We start from the raw sequence: 18,905 nt of genomic DNA on the forward strand, positions 1-18,905 counted from the left end.
AGCCATTCCCAGGCTTGAACTGAGCAGAGTTTTGTCATGTGTTTGCTGGGAGAAAGAGGAGCCTCCAAACCCCCTCACTCATGCAGTGCCCTTGCTGGAGAAGAACAAGTTAATTGTACATCTGACTCACCAGGAGCCTTACTGGGTGTCGTGCAGATGAGTTGACAGCTGATAATTATATGAGAACTACAGGCTGTCTGTCCTCTATTGCTTTCACTAGGGGAAAGCAGCACAAGGAATGCAAGAAAACCTTTGATTATAGGGAAGGAAGTAAGATGTGTTCTTGTTGTTGCTTGCTCTTAACACCTCCAGCCAATCTTAAATCTTACAGCTGGTATAGTTGCACAGTGTTGGGTGTGTTGCTGTTGTGTTTCAGATTTTCCTCTAGTGGGTGGCTGGGGAAGATCTGCACATCTAGGCAGACTTCTCTTTCTGGTCTTAGCTCTCAGGACACACTTCCAGTTTGCAAGAGCAGAATTTGGGATGCAGCACATTCCAAATGAGCCCGCTGTAGTGGGATCTCATGCCTTATCTCCTGCTCTCACCATATCTGCCCATCTCGCAGCAGTAACCCAAAGTCAATGTCAGTGACAAAATAAAAGTTGTTGAAAGTGTTAGATGAAACCTGGGTGTTGTGTCTCCTTGCACATTGTTCCCAGGCTGTATAAGATTAACTCTGTGACTGAATGAAATGGGCTGTATGTGCTGGGACATTAACCTGCATAAGCAATTCCAGCATTTTCACTCTTCCCAGCACCAGTTATGCAGCACCAGTTGTGCAAGAATTGGAATGTGCTGTAGTCAAATGAGAATGGGATTGGAAAGTGGGGAAGAACAGTATTTCTTCCAGCTTGCCATAAACCTGTGACAGGATGCTGTGACTCAAATCTGAGCCCTGGAGTAGTCCAGCAAAGGAGGAAACCTTACATACAAGAACATGATTTTGGATTGGCTTGGTGGTCTATTCTGGGGAACCAGAGGATTTTTTTGATTCAATTGTTCCAGTTGTACAGCTCATATAAGAGAGCTCAAACCACCCAGGCTGGGGATTAGATTCCTGTTACTGAATTAAAGCTCTGTGTGTTTGACTTAGCGTTGGGGTGATGTCCTACATCAGTTCACTGTGTCTTATATCAGAGCTCTCTTTTGGCTGATTTGAGAATTTGACAATTTCTGGCTTGTCCTAAGACTTAAAAAGTCCCTTCTTCCATGTCTTATGCATGTATTTGGGCCATGTTTAGATTCCAGAAATGGTCTGACACTGGGATATTAGGGAGTGCAGGGCTGCTCACGGAGCAGGACTGGAACCAGGTGTTCCTTGGGCACTGGGAGCTGCTGCCCAATCTGTCAGCCTGGCCAAAGAAACATTTTCCTCCTCATGCTCCTGTCCCTCTCCCTGCACTGGTTATTTTTAGAATCTCTCCACCTCTGCATGTCAGTTGTGGAGCTGTGTTGCAGTAGATGAGAGCAGAAGCCAAGTAGGTTCAAACCAGCTAGGCTTGGTGCTCCTACTGTTTTTTATATAACACTGGTTGTATACATGGTTTTATATAGATGTTTGCTTATTTTCATATGTCCATGCTACATGGCACCTCCCCACTGTAGCATTGTTCCAGTGCCTGAAGTGGAATAAATTCCTATTTTTCAGTAATGAGATTCCTTCACATAGAACAAATCTATGGGTAGAGAAGCATGCACTTGGCCTCTTAGAGTTCCTGGAGTGCTGTAATTGCCAAAAGTACTTGCTTTAATGTATACAAAGCTATGTATGCACACAGGTTTGGGGTCACTGCTGTGTGTCTGGGTGTCTCAGTGTGTACTTACTGTCACTGTTGTGGGGTTTGGAGTGGACACAAAAAGAAACTGATGACCTGTCCCTGTCCAAAACACTGAATCTGTGACTGAGCTGGTAATGTAACCTACGTCTGCTCAAAGCTGAGCTACTCTTTCAAGAGCTGAGGCTTATTTTGTATGGAAGGTGGTGCTGGGGTGAGTTTTGCATGCCATCCAGACCATTTCAGCAGAGAATTAGCCTTACTAATTACTTGCCCTCCTTCCTTAATTGAGTATTTACTTAATATCTGACCTCTTTTAACATACTCAAACAGTCTGAAATGGCTTTCCCAAGGAATTCAGTCTTCAGCTCTTTATTCAGGCAGAATTATTTTTATACCAGTTATGCTCATTCTGGAGCAGGGCCAGCAGCTCCTGCCCAGGCTAAACCATGGTCTTTCAAACAAGGCACAGTTTTTCCCCAAACTTGCCATTAGATGCTTTAAAAGCACTTGGAGAGTTCTGCTTTCAGTGAGGACAAGAGCAGGATCCAGGATAAAGACAAAAAAATCTGTTTCTGTAAAACATGGAGGTTTTGTTGTAAGTTCAGCAGGCACTAGAGAAAACCACATAAAAACTGTATAGAAAACACTTATTGTCTGGAGATATTTTCCAGTGACACAGACTGAATAATCTTGGAGCACTCTGCTGCATGGACACTTGCTTGGTGCAGAGTACAGCTGAGATCTGACTGTACTTTGTGTCGCTGTGTCTTTTAGAACAGGAAATCTCTCTCCTCTTCTCACTTTTATTTTCCATCCTTTTGCTCTCAATGCTTCCGAGTGTCACCTTCTCTCCAGAGGCAGCTTTGTGGCATTGTGGGCTTGAGTCATGTTTCTTGTCTCTTGTGTGAGAAGGTGCTGGTGTTTGAATGATAAGGAAGGAAGACCCTGGGGCAGTAAATGCCTCAGCTGTGTTTGCAAACTTCCACAGGTGAGCAGTCAGTGGATGCAGCTTAAAGTACCACAGAAGTACAACAGAAAAAGAGTGATTTTTTTGAGAACAGCAATATATTACATTCTTCTTTGAGCAGATGATTTATTCAAGGGGTGACAGATTGTCTTGTCCATCTGAAGCACTAGCCTGCAACCCAGATTTAGCTGTGGTTTCCACAGATTCCCTTTGCTGTCAATATGCAGTGTATCCAAGCATAAAATGAGCCATCAGACCACAGCTCAGGTTCTGTCTTAAGTTTGAATGGCCTGGGTTAGAAAGCTTGAAAAGCTTCTGCCTGCACCTGATTCACAGGTCCTATTAAAGGCTTTGGTCTGCAAGGCTTTAATTCAGCACACTGTATTAGCACTGAATTTATATCTTTATTAAATGCTCAGTAGGATATTAATAGCCTGCATAAAAAGTGTCTTTTGGAGCAAGTGGAGGCTTTCCCATTTGAATCAGCCAAGAAATTGATCCTGGTATACAAGCACAGGAAAATGCTTCAGAACCAGATGAGTAAGGCTAGAGATAACTCTGAAAGGTCAAGAATGAAAAACTTACTTAGAGATGTAGTGAAGAAAGGAAATGTCCTGGAAAAAGAGTATCCCATGTTATATGGAAAGTTTTTTTCTGCTACCAAGAGAAACAACGGAAAGTGGTGAACAGAGAAAAGATTTTCCAGGAGTCTGACACTTGCAGTTTGCAGCTTTTCCCTGATAGGCTTCTGGCGGTGCAGAAAGGAAATGTCCTAGAAAAAGAGGATGTTATATAGAAAGTTTTTTCTGCTACCAAGAGAAACAACGGAAAGTGGTGAACAGAGAAAAGATTTTCCAGGAGTCTGACACTTGCAGTTTGCAGCTTTTCCCTGATAGGCTTCTGGCAGAGCTCTGTCAAATCCCATGGTAAGTCTCACTTCTCCTGCTGAGTGCTGCTGCTTGGGGGAAGTTTGACCAGGGGTGAGAAGGACTTGCTGGTGATTGTCTTATCCTCACTGCCAGTTCTGCACCCTGGCCAGGAGGTGTTTGGGTCAGTGAAAGGATCCTGTGCACTTCTCTGGGCTTTGGCCCCACACCACATCAGGCTCAGGGTTCTATTTGTGTTACAGTGACTCTGTCCTGGCTGTTGGCCTCTCAGGACTCAGAGCCATCCCTGAAACGTGCCCTGTCTGCTGTAGAGCCCCTCAGCAAGGTGGGCAAGGCTCGGTGGGGATCTCAGCCCACGGGAGGTTTGGCCACCTGACACCAAAACACTGGTGAGGTGGGCAGCACCTGCTTTGTTTCACCAATGCCAACCTCCCCAGTGAGCTCTTGTGCAGCTTTGGGCTGAGGTCTGTTGTGGAAGGCTGTCAGAGTAAAACTCTGCAGCTTCCCCTGAGCTCAGCACTTGACGTTCATCTTCCCGAGTCCTTTGTACACCCACATTCCATAAAATTGACAGCAACAAGGACAGAAACATCACCTCCTGACATTTCATCCCTTTGTATGAGTGTTGCCTTCTGTTTCCTTGGCAGACTGACCTCTGGCTGGAGCTGATGCTGCCATTCCCTGGTGCACCATTCAATGGGCACTATGCTCTTAGATTATTTTGTTTAATTATTATTATTTATTCATTTTCATCCCAGACAAAACACGTGCAGCCTTTATAAGACCTTGCCATTGTTATCTGCGAGTGCAGCAGTAATTCAGTTATTGCACCTTTCCCTAATTCTCACCAGTGCAGCAGAATAAATCCACAGCAAGCAGAGAGATGTGTGGTGAGAGCCAGAAGCAATTTAGCCACAACAGTTTATCATCAAGAGGCAAAGCACCCTGGAGCAGGGAAATTGCCTCCTTTGCCAGCTCATAGCCTGACTGTTGGCCAAATACATGATGCCCTTTTTTTTTTCACTGACAAAATATTCCTTTTTGTGGAGCCTTGGTGCTTTCCCTGATCTCACTGCTGGATGCAAACTACATGAAAGAGCTGTTCTGTGCTGTTCAGAGACCTGGAGCCTCCCTGTAGGCTCCATTCAGTAAGAGACCAAGGATATCTTCACAGAGCTCTGTTGGGCAGGCTGTGGTTTGGTTGCAGTGTCTTGAGAGGCATTTGCAAGGCTGGTGGTCCCTGGTGGTCTTGAAAGGGACCACCTATTCCTATTTCCTAATACAGTGAAGAGAAAAACCATTTTGTAAACTCTGGGCAAGAAGTGATGTATTCTGTTCTGTGGCTCTTCACCATATCAAAGTCTGCAAAGCAATTGAAGTGATGAATTCCTGTGATGAATTCCCTGCATGAGACATATAGAAAGTTACCCTTTATATGCAGGTTTGGAGCAAGAGTCTGTACCAGCATTTCTGAACTATATCATGATAGACAGCCCAAACCCAAGTGCACTGGCCAAAAACCCACAGCTGCTGAGACCAGCAGGCATGTAGATTCAAAACTCTCCTTGTTTGTAATCCTCAACCCTTCACATTTGCACTGATCCAGCCTAATGAGGCTTTTACAGACCTGGCTATGAAGAGATTTGTTCTGGACCAGTGAAAGTGGAGGATGTGCTGTGCTGTAGGGAGTCCTGACTGCTGGACCATTTCTGAGTTATGGTGGCTGCTGGAAAGTGACATCCACCTGAATAAAGTCAAAGTCTTGGTCTGAGGCAAATCTGATTTAAGTCCACACCATAATGATGCCTTCCAGCATCTCTCGAATAAGGGGGTAAGTGTTGTTTGCCAAGGTTTAGAAATTTATTGCAAAAGCACTTTTTAGAGTTAAAAATCTCCCAGTGGTTCTGGTGATTTATAGATTTTATGGTCATTAAGTTCTTCTAGCATGACTTTCATTGTGTAATACAGTAGAAGTGGTTCCTGCATCAAGTTCCTTGCTTCTGGCTTTGCTCAAGGTCGGGTTTAGAATGGTGCTAAGGGAGTTGTTTCCCCCTCCTGTCTACTTTCCCCTCTTGTGAACCCTGTCCTGTGAGCTTCTGATGAGGTGATGGTTCTTTGGCTGCCTCGATACCCCCCTCACTGCTTCTCTGTCTGGGCAGGGCTTGGTCATTTAATAAAAATGCACTGGCCTTTATTTGTGAGAAATGTGAACGCACAGCTGGAAGGAGCTGCAAGGACAAGCTGCCATCAGGGGTAACATTTCACTGTAACTCAGCTTAGGTGTGTGTATTGGAATGGCAATTGTCCTGTTCCAGGTCACCTTCATCCAGGTGGCTCCCAGACCACGACAAAGCATCTTCAGGACCACTTCCATCTTCTCCATCCTTGCCAGGCTGTGCAGCTCCAGCCCACTGCAGTCACACGGGGACCTGCAGAGAGCTGTCCAGCCGAGGGGACCATGGTGCCACCCAGCTAGGACATTGTATTTGTCTCTGGTCCATGCCAGAGTCGCTGTTGGCAGGGTGCCCATCTCCATAAAGCTGCAACCTTGCCCGCAAGGTTGTTATTCCTAATTGTACAGGATGTGCATGGATCCTGTCCAGACCAGGACGATTTAGAGATATGGGAGCTGCTGGCTCTTCAGGGCGAGCAGAGTCTGGTTTGCAGTGGGGAGAGAGCATCTCTCTCCTGCTGCTGAGGCACCTGCATTTTGTTTGGCACCAGCTCATTTTTCCTCAGCATTTCCCCCTCTGCACTGACCAAGCTGCAGCCCTGAGGTTCACCTCCTCCCCCAGGCAGACTCTTCATTGAGAGATTTTAAAAAACATGGACAAAAAGGCACCTGGTCCATGAACACATTAGGCAGACTCAGTCCATCAGCCCTCTCTGTGGGGAACCCTCCAGGCTGAGACCGCAGTCAGCAGTGGCAGAGAGACAGATGTAAAAATGTCAGTTCAGCTGAAGATGGTTACAAACCATGAAACTGCTTTAGTCCATGGTGAGGAAACCTCACCATGCCCAGTGGGAATTCCTTTGTTGAGCTGGTCCAGTGAAAGGTGCTCACCTCATGTTTCACACATGTGCCTTTACTACAGAGCTTTGCTGAGCCTTGTCACTAAAGGGTAAATTACATCCTTGTTACTGTACCAGGTATGTTCTGAGCAGGCAACACACAGCAGAGACAGGAACAGCACAAAACCTGTGTTTTTTGGGGGGCTGGTACATGTTCAGCTATTAGCAGTGAATTGGCTTCTCTGATCCGGCGCTGCAGTGAAATGCAGCTGGGTGAGGACCTTGCAGCATAAATCTGTTGTGATTTCTGCATGCTCTCACCTCTTGATTGTAATTCCTACAAGGCACCTTCATGTTGGAGGAAAAGAGATGCAAGCACACTTTTGGCAGGCTGGGAGAAGGCATCAGCAGCAGAAGCTCTGAGTATTTGAGAGAAGTTGTGCTGTGGAAGGTCTGGAAAACACACAGTAATCAGTTTTTACCTATTTAGGGATTTCACAGGCAATCAATAAATTGTCAAGGGTGTTTAAACTGGTAACAGAAGTTAAGAAGAGCCTGTGAACTGAAAGAATGAAACTGGGGTCAAAGTTCTTTCTCTGACTTTTAAAGGGACTCAGCTAGTATAGAAATAGTATTTTACTCTGTATGTTGTACCTGGAATTGGGGTGAGGTACAATGGGAAGGATAAATCAGTCCACTCATCTCTTGTACAGATGCTCTAAAGCAGAGCTGCACATAATCTGATTGGCATTTCTAGGGGATGTTCTGCACCAGAGATAATAACTTGAGGTCCAGTGACCATCTCTTACCTTATTTCTAGGGTCCATCTAGGAGAAGCTCTCCTGATTCCCTTAAACAGTGCCTGTTCGTTTTTTCACTGAAAGGCTGGTTGGTTTTGCTTTCCAAGCAATTCATTTTCACTGCCTGTGACCCTGTGGTGACATGTTGTCATAATAACTACAGGGAACTTATATTCGCTGGAAAAATCAAAATGACAAATTTTTTTGGTCAGGCTGTTTGGTTTGATTTTAATGTGGGAAAAAATGAATTCACATACTGATACACAAAGCATCAACAGATATCAAAATACATTAGCATATACCACTGGGAGATGATAAATATACAATGTTGACAGAGAAGACAAGCTACATCCCTGCTAAAAGGCAGATGGAAAAGGCAGCTGTAGAAATGAGCAAGATCAAAACAGTAACTTCTTAAAAGGCTTTAGAAGGAAACAATTTCTCAGAACAGGAACAGCCCTGTGGACCTCTGTGCTGTACATACAGGCATGAACAGTCCAGTCCCACACACCTGGACAGAAATGCCTCTCAAGTGACTATTATCCTGAGTGACAGCTGGACTGGGAACAGTGACCTGCTTACCTGAGCCCGAGAGATGTGATTTTTCCAGCTGATGGAAGTCATCACATCATTACCCAAATCTCTTTTTCAAAATCTGCTTTTTCCTACTTAGTCCCCAGGCCCAGCACGCTTTGCAGTCCATCTGTTTCTGGATAAGAAGAGGTGAAATCACATGTCAGTTGAGAAAATTACCTTTGTGTCAGGTACTATCTTTCCAATAGTGTGTGCAGTGACCCAAGAATGCTGGGTCCAGTCCCTCTCAGGGTTTCTTACAATACCAAGACTAATTGATAGCAGATTCATTTGGCACACTGCTGAAACACAAAAGTACAGTCCCATCATAGCTGTTCACCTTCATCTCTTTTTGGGATTTTTCTATTGCGTTTTGGATTTCTCTTCCATTCAGCCTTGTAACCATAATGCTGAACAGGCTGTGATGGCTAATGAGGATGCACAGTGCAGGCAGTCCTGGAACATGAAGCACCCTTGTGCAGCTTCTAAGGCTGTAAAGAGCATTCCTTTTTTATGCACTCAGGCTTTGTATTTCTGACCCTTTCTACACAAAAATGCTGGGTGATTATCATTCCGTCTAATGGCTTTCCCTGGTGTAGATCAAAGAGCAGTGTGGATTTCTGTGTGTGATTTTATACAAAGTTTCCTCCACTGCAGTTCGAATGGCACGTTTCTCTACAGGGGGATTGCTCATGGCATGGGAACGTGAGGTCTGCGGTGGCTGCTGGGCTGTTGCATTGCCTGGAGCAAGGCACAGGGGGGAATTAGAAGAGATTAACACGGTGTGAGTGCTGTGCTCAGCAATCTGGCTGCTTGTGCGGGCTGGGCAGGAAGGGCTCCCTCCTTCCCTCAGCCCCGGGTGGTTTTGCTGTTGTTTGTTGTGGTTGGGGGGTCCCTTGCTGTCCCCTCTCAGCACTGACAGTCCGGACTCGTGCTCACCCCTGCTTATCCTGCTTGCCTGGGCTTAACGGCAGAGGAGTCAGCTGCTGTTCAAACCTGTCACCCTCATTCCAGAAGTGGTAATTATCCCACCATAATGAGTGGGACTTACTGCTCATTTCCTTCTCTGGTCCTCGGGGAAGGACGGGAAGGACATTATCTCCCAGCCACACTTTTCTAAAGGTTAAGATCTTTCCCTTCAGCTAAGTGGAATATTGTTCCTTTAATCATACCTTTCTGCCTGATGTTTGTCATCTTATGTGTGTCTCCCTGAGCTGGATTCATCCCATCCTCATTCCTCCCATACTCATTTTTGTGTCAAAGCATTAATTTGCCATGAATTTTTTTTCATTCGGTTTAATTCCAGGACTGCTGCTCAGGCTTTTTCATTTGAGATCAGATCTCAAGGCCTGCATTTCATGCTTTATATCTGTGAGCATGCCAAAAGCCAGCCACATTCCCTTTAAACAGTTCAAAACTGATTTCAGGAGACCAGGCTGAGAGACCTGAGGATGCCCAAATTATGTTGCTCTGGGTGGGCCTCTGGCTGGCTCTCAGACCAAAATCTAAATTCTTTTTGAAGGTAGATGTGTGTGAAGCGTAGCACTGTGTGCTATGGTTGAATATGGTTGGGTTAGCTTTGCGTGTTAAGGAGAGAATATAACAATAAAGCACACAGTCAAGAGAAGTGGTTGTCTGAAGTGTAACACTTGCTTTGTAACTTTGAGGTTAGAAATGCAGCCTTGTGAGGATTTGCTGGCAGAACTGGGTGATACAATATCTTGTGAGTGCCGTTGCACTTAGCCGTGTTCTTGACCTGTGAATCAGAGATGAGCAAGTGAAGTGCCATCGCACGGCTGGCACAAAAGTGCCTTGTTCTGATTTTGTGTCAGCCGTGCAGTCTGGAGCCACTGCCTGGATTTCAGCACTGGCTTTTGGCTCTGGTTTGATGGTTTTCTGAAGCTCCTGTTTGGCTCTGAGCGCTGTCTTCACTGGAGGCCCCCTGATGTCTGCACTGCTCCCTGTAACCAGCCTACCTGACTTGATTTGCTCTGCCCTCCCCACCCTCTCCAACTCCTTCCTGCTGGCCTTTGCTATTTGGTTTGCTCTTTGCAAACCATTATACTTCAATTAAAATGCAGATGTGTCAGCAAGGAAGGCACCAAGAAGGTGTTTTCTGGCACTGTGGGCCCCACCTCTCTCCCCAGTTTTACTACAAAACACCATAATTATTCTGAGAGTAGATCCTGTTTGGCTGATGTCTCGCAACTAAAAGCCATGAAAAACATTATTCTGTGCGAGTTCCCTTTATGTACTGACGAGAACAATCACACACACTACAAGCTGCAGAGAGGAAGAATATTTTCACTGAAAATCAATCCATGCTGCAGCACTTGTAGATAAGCCCTGATGATATGCAAACATTTTCCTGCTCCTTGTTTAAAGGAAAACATGCTGCACCCACATGACCAATTGCCTCATGTGTCTCTTGTGATCTGACTGTTTTCTGCTGTATTTGACTTATGCTAATGGGGACGAGAAGGGGCTGTGCCTCGTTTCAGCTTTTGCTACTGCCTTGTTTTCCCACGCAGCCTTGGCTTCAATTCTGCTAGCTGTGGAAGAGAAGGTGTTAATGTCGCTCTGCTTATTTTAGCAAGTGAGTGAATCAGTGATTTTAGGAAAACAGTTCAACACATTAACTCTTTGTTTCCAGAACAACACAAAAAAATCACTGTGGAGTGAACAGATGGCTCGGCATATTTTTAGCCTTGCTCTCTGTTCCCATGGTATTCCAGACTGTGTGGGATTCCCCACAGACTGCTGTAAGATTGGTGGGCCCAGCCAAATGTCTTGTTTTGCAACACAGCATCAGAGGGAAGGAGGGAAATGGAATCCTGTTTAAATCAGCTGTTTAAATAACTAAATGAAAGGTTCTCAGTTCTCACATATCCATAGATTGTGGGGGAGACTGGAGAGGGTGGTTGGTCTTATGATTCTGGCACTTGCTCATTGTCACCTGCTATGTTGCATTAAGAGGGACAAAATAAATGGGAATTACTTTTCTATGGCTGTTGTGTGTATAAACAATTGATCCACAATTGTGTATATAATCAGTCTACATCCAAAGGTGTAGATTGGCAGAGGAAAATCTCACCAGGATTTTGCTGGTTTCTGGCTTGAAGATAAAATGGGGGAAGGTAGTTTTTGTATCTGTGAACGGTCTCTTTGGAATGTGCACTCTGAGGAAGTTCTGAAAACTTTAATTCCAGGCAATGATCCTTTCTCAAGTGAGGTCAGATTCAGAGCTATTCACATGCACTCTGTTTCAAACTTCATTGGTGATTCTTTGTAGTTGTAAAACATTTTGTTGTGTAAGTTAACCAGGAACATATATGGTGTGAGAGAAGGAGTTCCTTAAAAGTAATGACTTTTGGATCTCATCTGTGTTAGACATTCTAATTGTAAGGATGATACCTAGAAAATTGGGGTGTGTATGGCAAGAATTGTATTTGTTGTTATCCCAAATTAAATTTGTGTCATTGTGTGTTAAAGACTACAAGTGTTTCCTCCATGTGGAACAGAAATCATAGCATCAATTTTCCTAACACTGCCTGTATTTCTGTTATACACAAACATTTATTGAGGTTCATGGAGTATTATGTTTGCTTAATAGCTCATTTGCATATTGGAATGTTTTGAACAAGTCCATCCCTAATTTGTTCTCTCAGCAGTACTGTGTGGCTCAGTCTTTTACCATCAGAAGATAATAAAATGCTATTAACATAACAAAATGCTGAAAACGAGATGATGACAAGGGTTTGCCCAGTGGGGCAGATTTCATTGCAGCAGAACACAGTTTAGAAATATCTGTGTATTGTGTCAGGTCACCAGCATGCCTGGTGTTGCATTGTCCAGTGGAGCAGATGCATTCAGAGATGACAGGCACCTGCCCATGAGCAAGTGAGACAGGGCAGGAAACCCTGCAAGCCACAGCAGGGACCAGCTCCAGGCAGGTTCCATTGCAGCCTGCAGCATCACTGCCTTATGGTGCACTCTGAGTGTGGGGTCAGCATTGCCATCACCATGTTAAAGAAGGGAAAGCCAAGGCAGATGAAATAATTTGCTGGTGACATCATGCTACTGGAAGACTTGCTGCTCTGCCCCCGGTGCCACAACCCCATGGCCCCTGGAGCAGGGATCTCCCAGTCAGGATAAACCCTCCTGCCCCGGGGGCTGTGATATGGATCCTACAGCTCCTGCCCTCCCTCCAGAAGGTGAGAGGAGGCAGCTCCTGCCCTGCTGTGCTCCTTGTCTCTGTGCAGTGCTGCCAGCCCAGCTGGGCAGGTTGGAGCTGTGTCGTGCCCCGGGGAAGGGCAGCGCTGCCCTGCCGGGTGTGCTGCGGCTCCGCACTGCTCGCGCTCCCCATCTGTCACCCACCTGAGCCCAGGTGGTGCTTGCACAGAGCATCCATCACACAGCAGCACTGGAAGCTTCCTTTTGCCTCTGAATGCACTCAGCCACCTGCAGTGTTTCTGGAGCCACCTCTTTCTTTCTGTGCCTTTGTGATTCACTGATACATTTCACATGCCCTGCATGGTGGACGTTTTCTCCATCTGGATAATTGGTGGATATTTTTCTCCCCTTGGACTGAGGCCCCATGGACTCAGGTCATATTTGAAAGAACTTGCAATTCTATGTGTTATGCTAACACAAGACAAGGGAGACAAGTAAATGGCCTCCCTTGAATTTGATTAGACTTTTTGCATTGCAGCCATTAGTGAATGATGGATTTGACAGATTGCTCAGAGTTGAGGCCAAGATTACTCAACAGATTTGCTTATGTCATTTATGACACAGTCCCAAGATCTGCCTTCCAGCTGGTAAATGGGGTGTGCATAGTTAAAGCAGAAACTGAAACAATCCTTTCTGTTTACAGAGAGCTCAGAGCAAAACCAACTATCAGGCTTGAAGCCTGCAGATAAAGGGGCAATGAGTGATGCTTGAAATCAAAATTCAAAGCAAATTCAAAGCCATTGTTTCCAGCAATGATGTATGTCCCTGCCTGCTTTGGGATCAGACAGCGGCTGATAGAAATTCATGATGCTGTTTGCAGTGGTATGAATTATTTACGATGCAGTCTGCCAGGACTGGGTGGGCTGGCAGTTTGCTGGGCTCATGACTCTGAAATTCTGGCCTTCCACTCCTTACATGTGTGGCTGGGAACATGGTCCTGTGTGCTGTAGGGTCAGGCTCAGGGAGAGCATCAGGTCATCTCATGTGACATCCTGAAATGGTGACAGCTCAGATTATAACACACTTATTCTAGGCTAGGTGAATTTTCTAGGTGTGTCTCACCTTCTCAAAAGGCCTCAGATGAGGGACTCCAGTTGCTTTTTGTAGTTCTGGTGGGTAAACAATAGTGCTGATAAAACAATTGCGCTTTGTTTTTAATTGGAGTCTATTCAGTTTTATTTTGCAGATAATGGTCCTTTATGTCTCCCCTCTGCTAGTCTTTTTGAACCTGTAGTTCCCTGCTTGCAGAAGTCTTTATACCTAGTAACAAATGATCATTTGATCTCCCTTTTGCCAAATTAAACAGAAGAAAACTCTCTTTTTGGTTGCATAAGATGTTTTAATTGTATGTCAGTTCTCTGCAACGTGTGTGTTTTCAGCATCTCATATGATAGTGGATACCACAACTGTGTAAGTGCTAGTTTCTCCAATGCAATGTAAAATTACTTCCCTCTTGTTGTGTTGCTTCCCTGAAATGCCACAATATCAGAGTGAAATCTCATTACTTCCCCCTCCATCTATAAATCCCATCTCATCAAAGACAGCCCTTCTGACTGAAGAGCTCCAACATCTGGGACCACATCAGTGCCAAGAACACCTGAACCCAGGGGTGGTGAAGAGGACAGGGGTGGCTCTCACACATGTGGTGGCCTCATTGCCCAGCCCTGCAGCCAGAGCAGCATTTCCAGCTGTCCAGGTGTAAACTTAGACCCTTTCCAATGTGGGAAAGGCCAGTCTGTTGAAACCAGGGCAAGTGCAGTTCTGCTGCTCCTTTTATAAATCATGTGGGAAGCTCTCTAATTCCACCCTGCGGCATTTACATGTTTAATCTCCTTTTGCTGTTTTTTTGAGGTTTCTCACAAATGCTTCTGCCTCAGGAGATCCTGCCCAAATGTCACTGCCACAGCACAGCCTGACCTTTTCCTGAAAATGTTGTGTTGCCTTTGTCACAGCTCCCAGGTGCTCCCTGCTCACACTTCAGGGTGAGACGTGCTCACAGACTCCTGCAGTATGAAGGCAAATTACTGAGACAAGTTGTTTATTTCAAATGGCATCTTCTGGCTGTGATTTGGATCCTGCTGCAAGATTTCAGTGGATAGAGCTGGTGTGGGGTCCCTCTGAACTCAATTAGTTCTAAATCTTACAAATGTTTTTTGTGTTAACAAAATCTCTTATTTTTTGAAGAAAATTAAGTGAGGTCAATAGAGGTCTGAGTTTCTTCTTGCCTGTGAATGGAAGCAGGATTCAGTTCCAAACAGAAAATCTTTGCTGGAAAAAGTACTGATGGCAGCTTCAGTACACGAGCTGGCCAGGGGTCTGCAGAGGGTTCCTTGGCTATTCAGCACAGGTGCCCCGGTATTGAACTCACCTGCAAGAGAAGATCCATTTCAATAGATGTCTTCTGAGGTCTGTCAGTGGTTTGTCCTCTTTTCTCCCCTTTCTCCTCTCCCTCGGCTACAAACATCCTTTCCATTCTGCTTTCTCAAGTGTTCCCAGCCTCTTGTTGTGTGTCAGGCAGCAGCACGGGGCAAGCAGCCTTTGCAGGGCAGTCAGGATGGCTGGGACACCAAGGGACAGGAGGCAGCATCTTGGCTGAAGTGAGCAGTTGTTCCAGTGGAGAAACATGTTTGAATTGAAAGGGTAATCACCCATTCATCCAGGAGAGTTAAACAATAGGGACAGAGGTTTGGTTTTCTCCAGCTGTTTCCCAAAGAAAAATTATTTCTTCCTTCTCTCTCAGATTTATGTCTTCTCTCTGACTATTGGATGGCTACTGAAGTGTTCATTAGAGACACTTGCAGCTGCCAAAAGAACCAGCTGCATTATTGAGCCTGCAGCTCATTTTTTTCTGCCTTTGTTCACTTCCTACAGTGAAGAACTAGTTTGCAATCCTTGTTTGTGCTGTCTATCCCACATGGTGGGGGACTGCTCTGTGCAGAGTGTTCCCAGCCCAAAACACTGCCCCTACTCATTGTGATGACTTCTGATGTCAAACTCTGGAGCACACCATGCTCCCTGTGCTGCCTGTAGGTAACAATCACACACTCATTTCACACTGAATTTTGGCAGCAGGTGGTTTTGTGGCCCTGTGTCCCTTGCCAGGGGATGAGCAAAGCCCAGCACAGCCCAGAGATGTGGGCCCGGGAGTCTGAGTGTGCCCAGGACTGGCCCATCCTGCGTGTCCCACCTGGGCTGTGCCACCTGTGCCATTATCACGGACAGGGCTGCTGTTCCCTCATTGCCTGGCAGGGGCTGTGGACTGCCCCAGTCCCAGGAGGTTGTTGACTGCAAAAAAGGCTTCAGTGTCTCACAGCCTGCCAGGTAGGCTGACAGATCCATAAGTTTCCCAAGGCAATGAATAAATAAAACAGCTTCTGATTCATTGTGGGGAGCCAACTCTTTCTGAGAAGGAGGAGGAGAGGACTTTATTTCTCTACAAAGTGAAGTAGAAGGGTGGTTTATAGAGTGTGCACACCAGAGAAGATTTAGGGGTAGCTGTAGTTTATTTGGCCACAGATTGAAATTTCACTTAAAGCAATGCCTTCAGTCTAGAATTAACAAGGAAGAGCTTCTTGCCTTATTCCAGCAAGTGATTGGTAAAAATGCACGATCAAGTGCACTGCAGGTGCTTGAAAACCCTGTGCAAGTATGCAGGGATTTATGTACCAAATCTGTGTGTATATTAATGCACAAACCCTGTGCAAGTATCCACCCAAACTCAGTCCCTGGTGATCAAAATCCTTTTATCCCCTGACCTGTGATGGGAGCTGTGTTTATTCCTGGCTGAAGATGTGAGCACTGCTAGCTTTAATTCCATCAGGCTGTTCTGTAAATTCTTCATCATCTCCTGCACTGATGTCAGTTATTTGCATTGTAATATCCCACTGAAAACCTGCAAATTAGATTTAGGGGAAACTGGACACTGAAGCACTTTGCTCAGGTGATAATTTCATTTACTCTTAAGACATTGCTTAGACTTAAATATGAACATATCCTCTGTTCCTCCATAATACACACTCCCAGGCACATAACATCTCGTTTAATTTGATTTTAAAAGTGTAATTTTAAATGTCTGAGCAGCTGGTGGACAAAAATCATTGGATCAACTTTGAGAAATAAACTTAAAAGTGCCAGATTCACTGGGAACACCCAGTGACACCACTGTGTTATAGCACAATATTAAATAGACTAGAGGCTTCCCAATTGGCTGCAGGAATCTGTGCATTAAAATTTAAAACACAATTGTTATTTGTGAAGGTGACAGGGATAACACCAACCTGGATTTTCCATATCAAGCATGTCTCTACTTAATTGGTTTCAGTCAGGATTTTCAGCTAGTCTGGTGTGCATTAACCACAAACTGAGGTTTCTGGTGAAGCAGTTTTCTTTTTGGAAACACAGATGTGTGTTCAGGTGCTCTGAATTAGTGGGGTTACAGTAATTCCTTGTGATGCCAGGGTGGAAATTTGATCATGAGTCACACCATAGTTGATATCTGGGCTCTGTTGCCCAGCTGGCAGGACTGCAGCTGCGGAAGCCTCCTGCAATATGAAAGTTTTAAAAAAATGTCTAACTTGTCATGGGCTCTGAACTCATCATATAGCTCCTTACTTGCCCTCCCTATACAAGCTGATTTTTTATTTTCCCTAAGAAAATGAGAGGGGAAAGGATTCAATTTAAGGATCAAATTGTACCTTTCTCATTCAATATAGAATTTTGCGTATAAATAAATTTTTTTTTTCATTTTTTTCATCCAGATTTGCATGTTCTAAATGAGCCCTTTGGCTTATCATGGCAGTTATTGGTACAGAGGGAATTTATAGGCACTGAGAAATGTCTGTAAGAAGTGTCATGCTCACACATGAGTGCATTATCTGCAGGGCTTTGGGAAACTGCTGGGTTTTGCTAGCACGTGGGAAAAAAACACACCAGAAAATTGAGAAACTAGGTCATCTGGATTCATTTGCTGCATCTTTGCAGCTGGGCTTTTGTTGCTGCTCAGGCTGACATGTCTGAGCTCACACACATGGTGCTGCAGCAGGATTGTGTGGCCTCCTCCACTCCTGCTGTCCTGCACTCAGCTTGTTCAAACTCCTGGGTGTCTGGAGGGCCCAGCCAAGGGCAGGGTTGTGTGGAGCTGCCTGTGAGCTCTTAGGAGCAGTAAGAGGCTGCCTGTGCCTCAGTGAGGGTCCCTGCAAGGTGCTGCAGGAAAGGCACTGGCACACAAGGGGATGTGCTCAAGCTCCAGCAGAGTGGTTGTCAGAAAGAGCAGCCAGCTGTGGGTCCAGGTGTGCACTCACCTCCCTGCACTGGTCTGCCTCTCACTTTATGCTTCTTTGGCTACTTGTTTCTCCATTCCTTTTTTTTCTAGACAGCACAAGAACCTCTCCAGTCTAGGCTGCTTTTCTTCCTCTATCCCAAAACCTTCCTGAAAAATTTGCCAGACCGTTTTTGGGGCAAGTACTAATTTGGTGGCTGGGCTTAAATTCAGTATAATCTCATTCTATTGGTGAATAATGATCAGAAAGACTAAACTGTGGAGCTGAGATTATAAGGAGTAAGTACATTGCTTGTTTGTACAATGCCAACAGTGGTTGTGTACTAGAAACAACCATTCTCTCATCACATGAATATATTTTTGTACTGTTAATTTTCCTACACAAAAATTATATTCTCTGCTGTGTCAAGGGAGTTTGGTTTCATTCCACGTGCCCAATGAGTTTTCTCTCCTGTAATCTAGATTATTTAGGGAATGAGACTGATGGGCTGTGCACATCTTGGTCTGTCCTTTCCCCTTCCCTGAGAACTTGTGATAGGAGGGGGTGGAGAACCACTAAATTTTAAGTTCCTCTGAGCTGAATGCATGGCAAGAGCTCCTAGGCAAGAGATTCTGTTAGCACCCTGCTCTATGGTGAGAGCATAAATCACAGATTCTCCCCTTATTAACCTCTTGAGATCCCCATGGGACAGGATTGATGTGTCCCAGCTGAAGAAGTTTTGGTCAGGCACATGCCTTGGTTAGCACCAAGGTCATACAAGACATGATTTCTCCTTGCAGAACCATTTATTGGCTGGTTCAAGTGAACAGTGTGAGTATTCTTCAACTTGTAGTCTTCTGTAGAAGATACAGACTGTATCAGAGCAACAGACCATACACCAAACACAACACATATTTTATCATCTTTTATTTTAGGTGGAAAAACTGGCAAAGTACTTGGACCCGAATGATTTGGGAAGAATCAATTTTAAGGACTTCTGTCACGGAGTTTTTGCTATCAAAGGTATGTGCATATTTCTTAAAAATAATCCCGTTCAGTTCCACTAATGTTTTTCTGGTTGCAGAAAACGTAATGATCAAAGACATCCTCTCTTTTAACTCTGGTTATTTGTAGTGACAGTAGAGCAGCTCTGGGAACAGAGCCAGGATATTTTTATTTTTTGTGCATCTCATGTATTAATAGTGAGCACTGCTAGAGTTCCTGCATCCATAGGTGCTTGGGCATTGGTTTACTGCTAATTTTTGTCAGAATAAATGTGTTGTGGTTTAAAGACAAATACAGCAGAAGAAAAGAGTAGCTTTGTGGTTGACAGGCTTGATACTTCCAGATTCTGATCTGGTTCTGCCACTGATTTACCTCAGGGAGTTAGGGAGCCC

General features: G+C 44.9%; 1 protein-coding gene across 2 annotated transcripts in view; it reads left to right on the forward strand.

Annotated features, from left to right (window-relative positions):
• Nucleotides 1-18,905, forward strand: part of RAB11FIP4 (RAB11 family interacting protein 4) — a 112,670-nt gene that overhangs the window by 18,038 nt on the left and 75,727 nt on the right. For both annotated transcript variants that reach the window (XM_039716422.1, XM_039716420.1), the window contains exon 2: nucleotides 18,444-18,531. In XM_039716422.1, the coding sequence (XP_039572356.1) occupies nucleotides 18,444-18,531 (88 nt within the window). The remainder of the gene's footprint in view (nucleotides 1-18,443; nucleotides 18,532-18,905) is intronic.

This window comes from Passer montanus, unplaced genomic scaffold, assembly GCF_014805655.1.
Source record: "Passer montanus isolate IOZ18808 unplaced genomic scaffold, ASM1480565v1 scaffold35, whole genome shotgun sequence".
NCBI classification, from domain to species: Eukaryota; Metazoa; Chordata; class Aves; order Passeriformes; family Passeridae; genus Passer; species Passer montanus.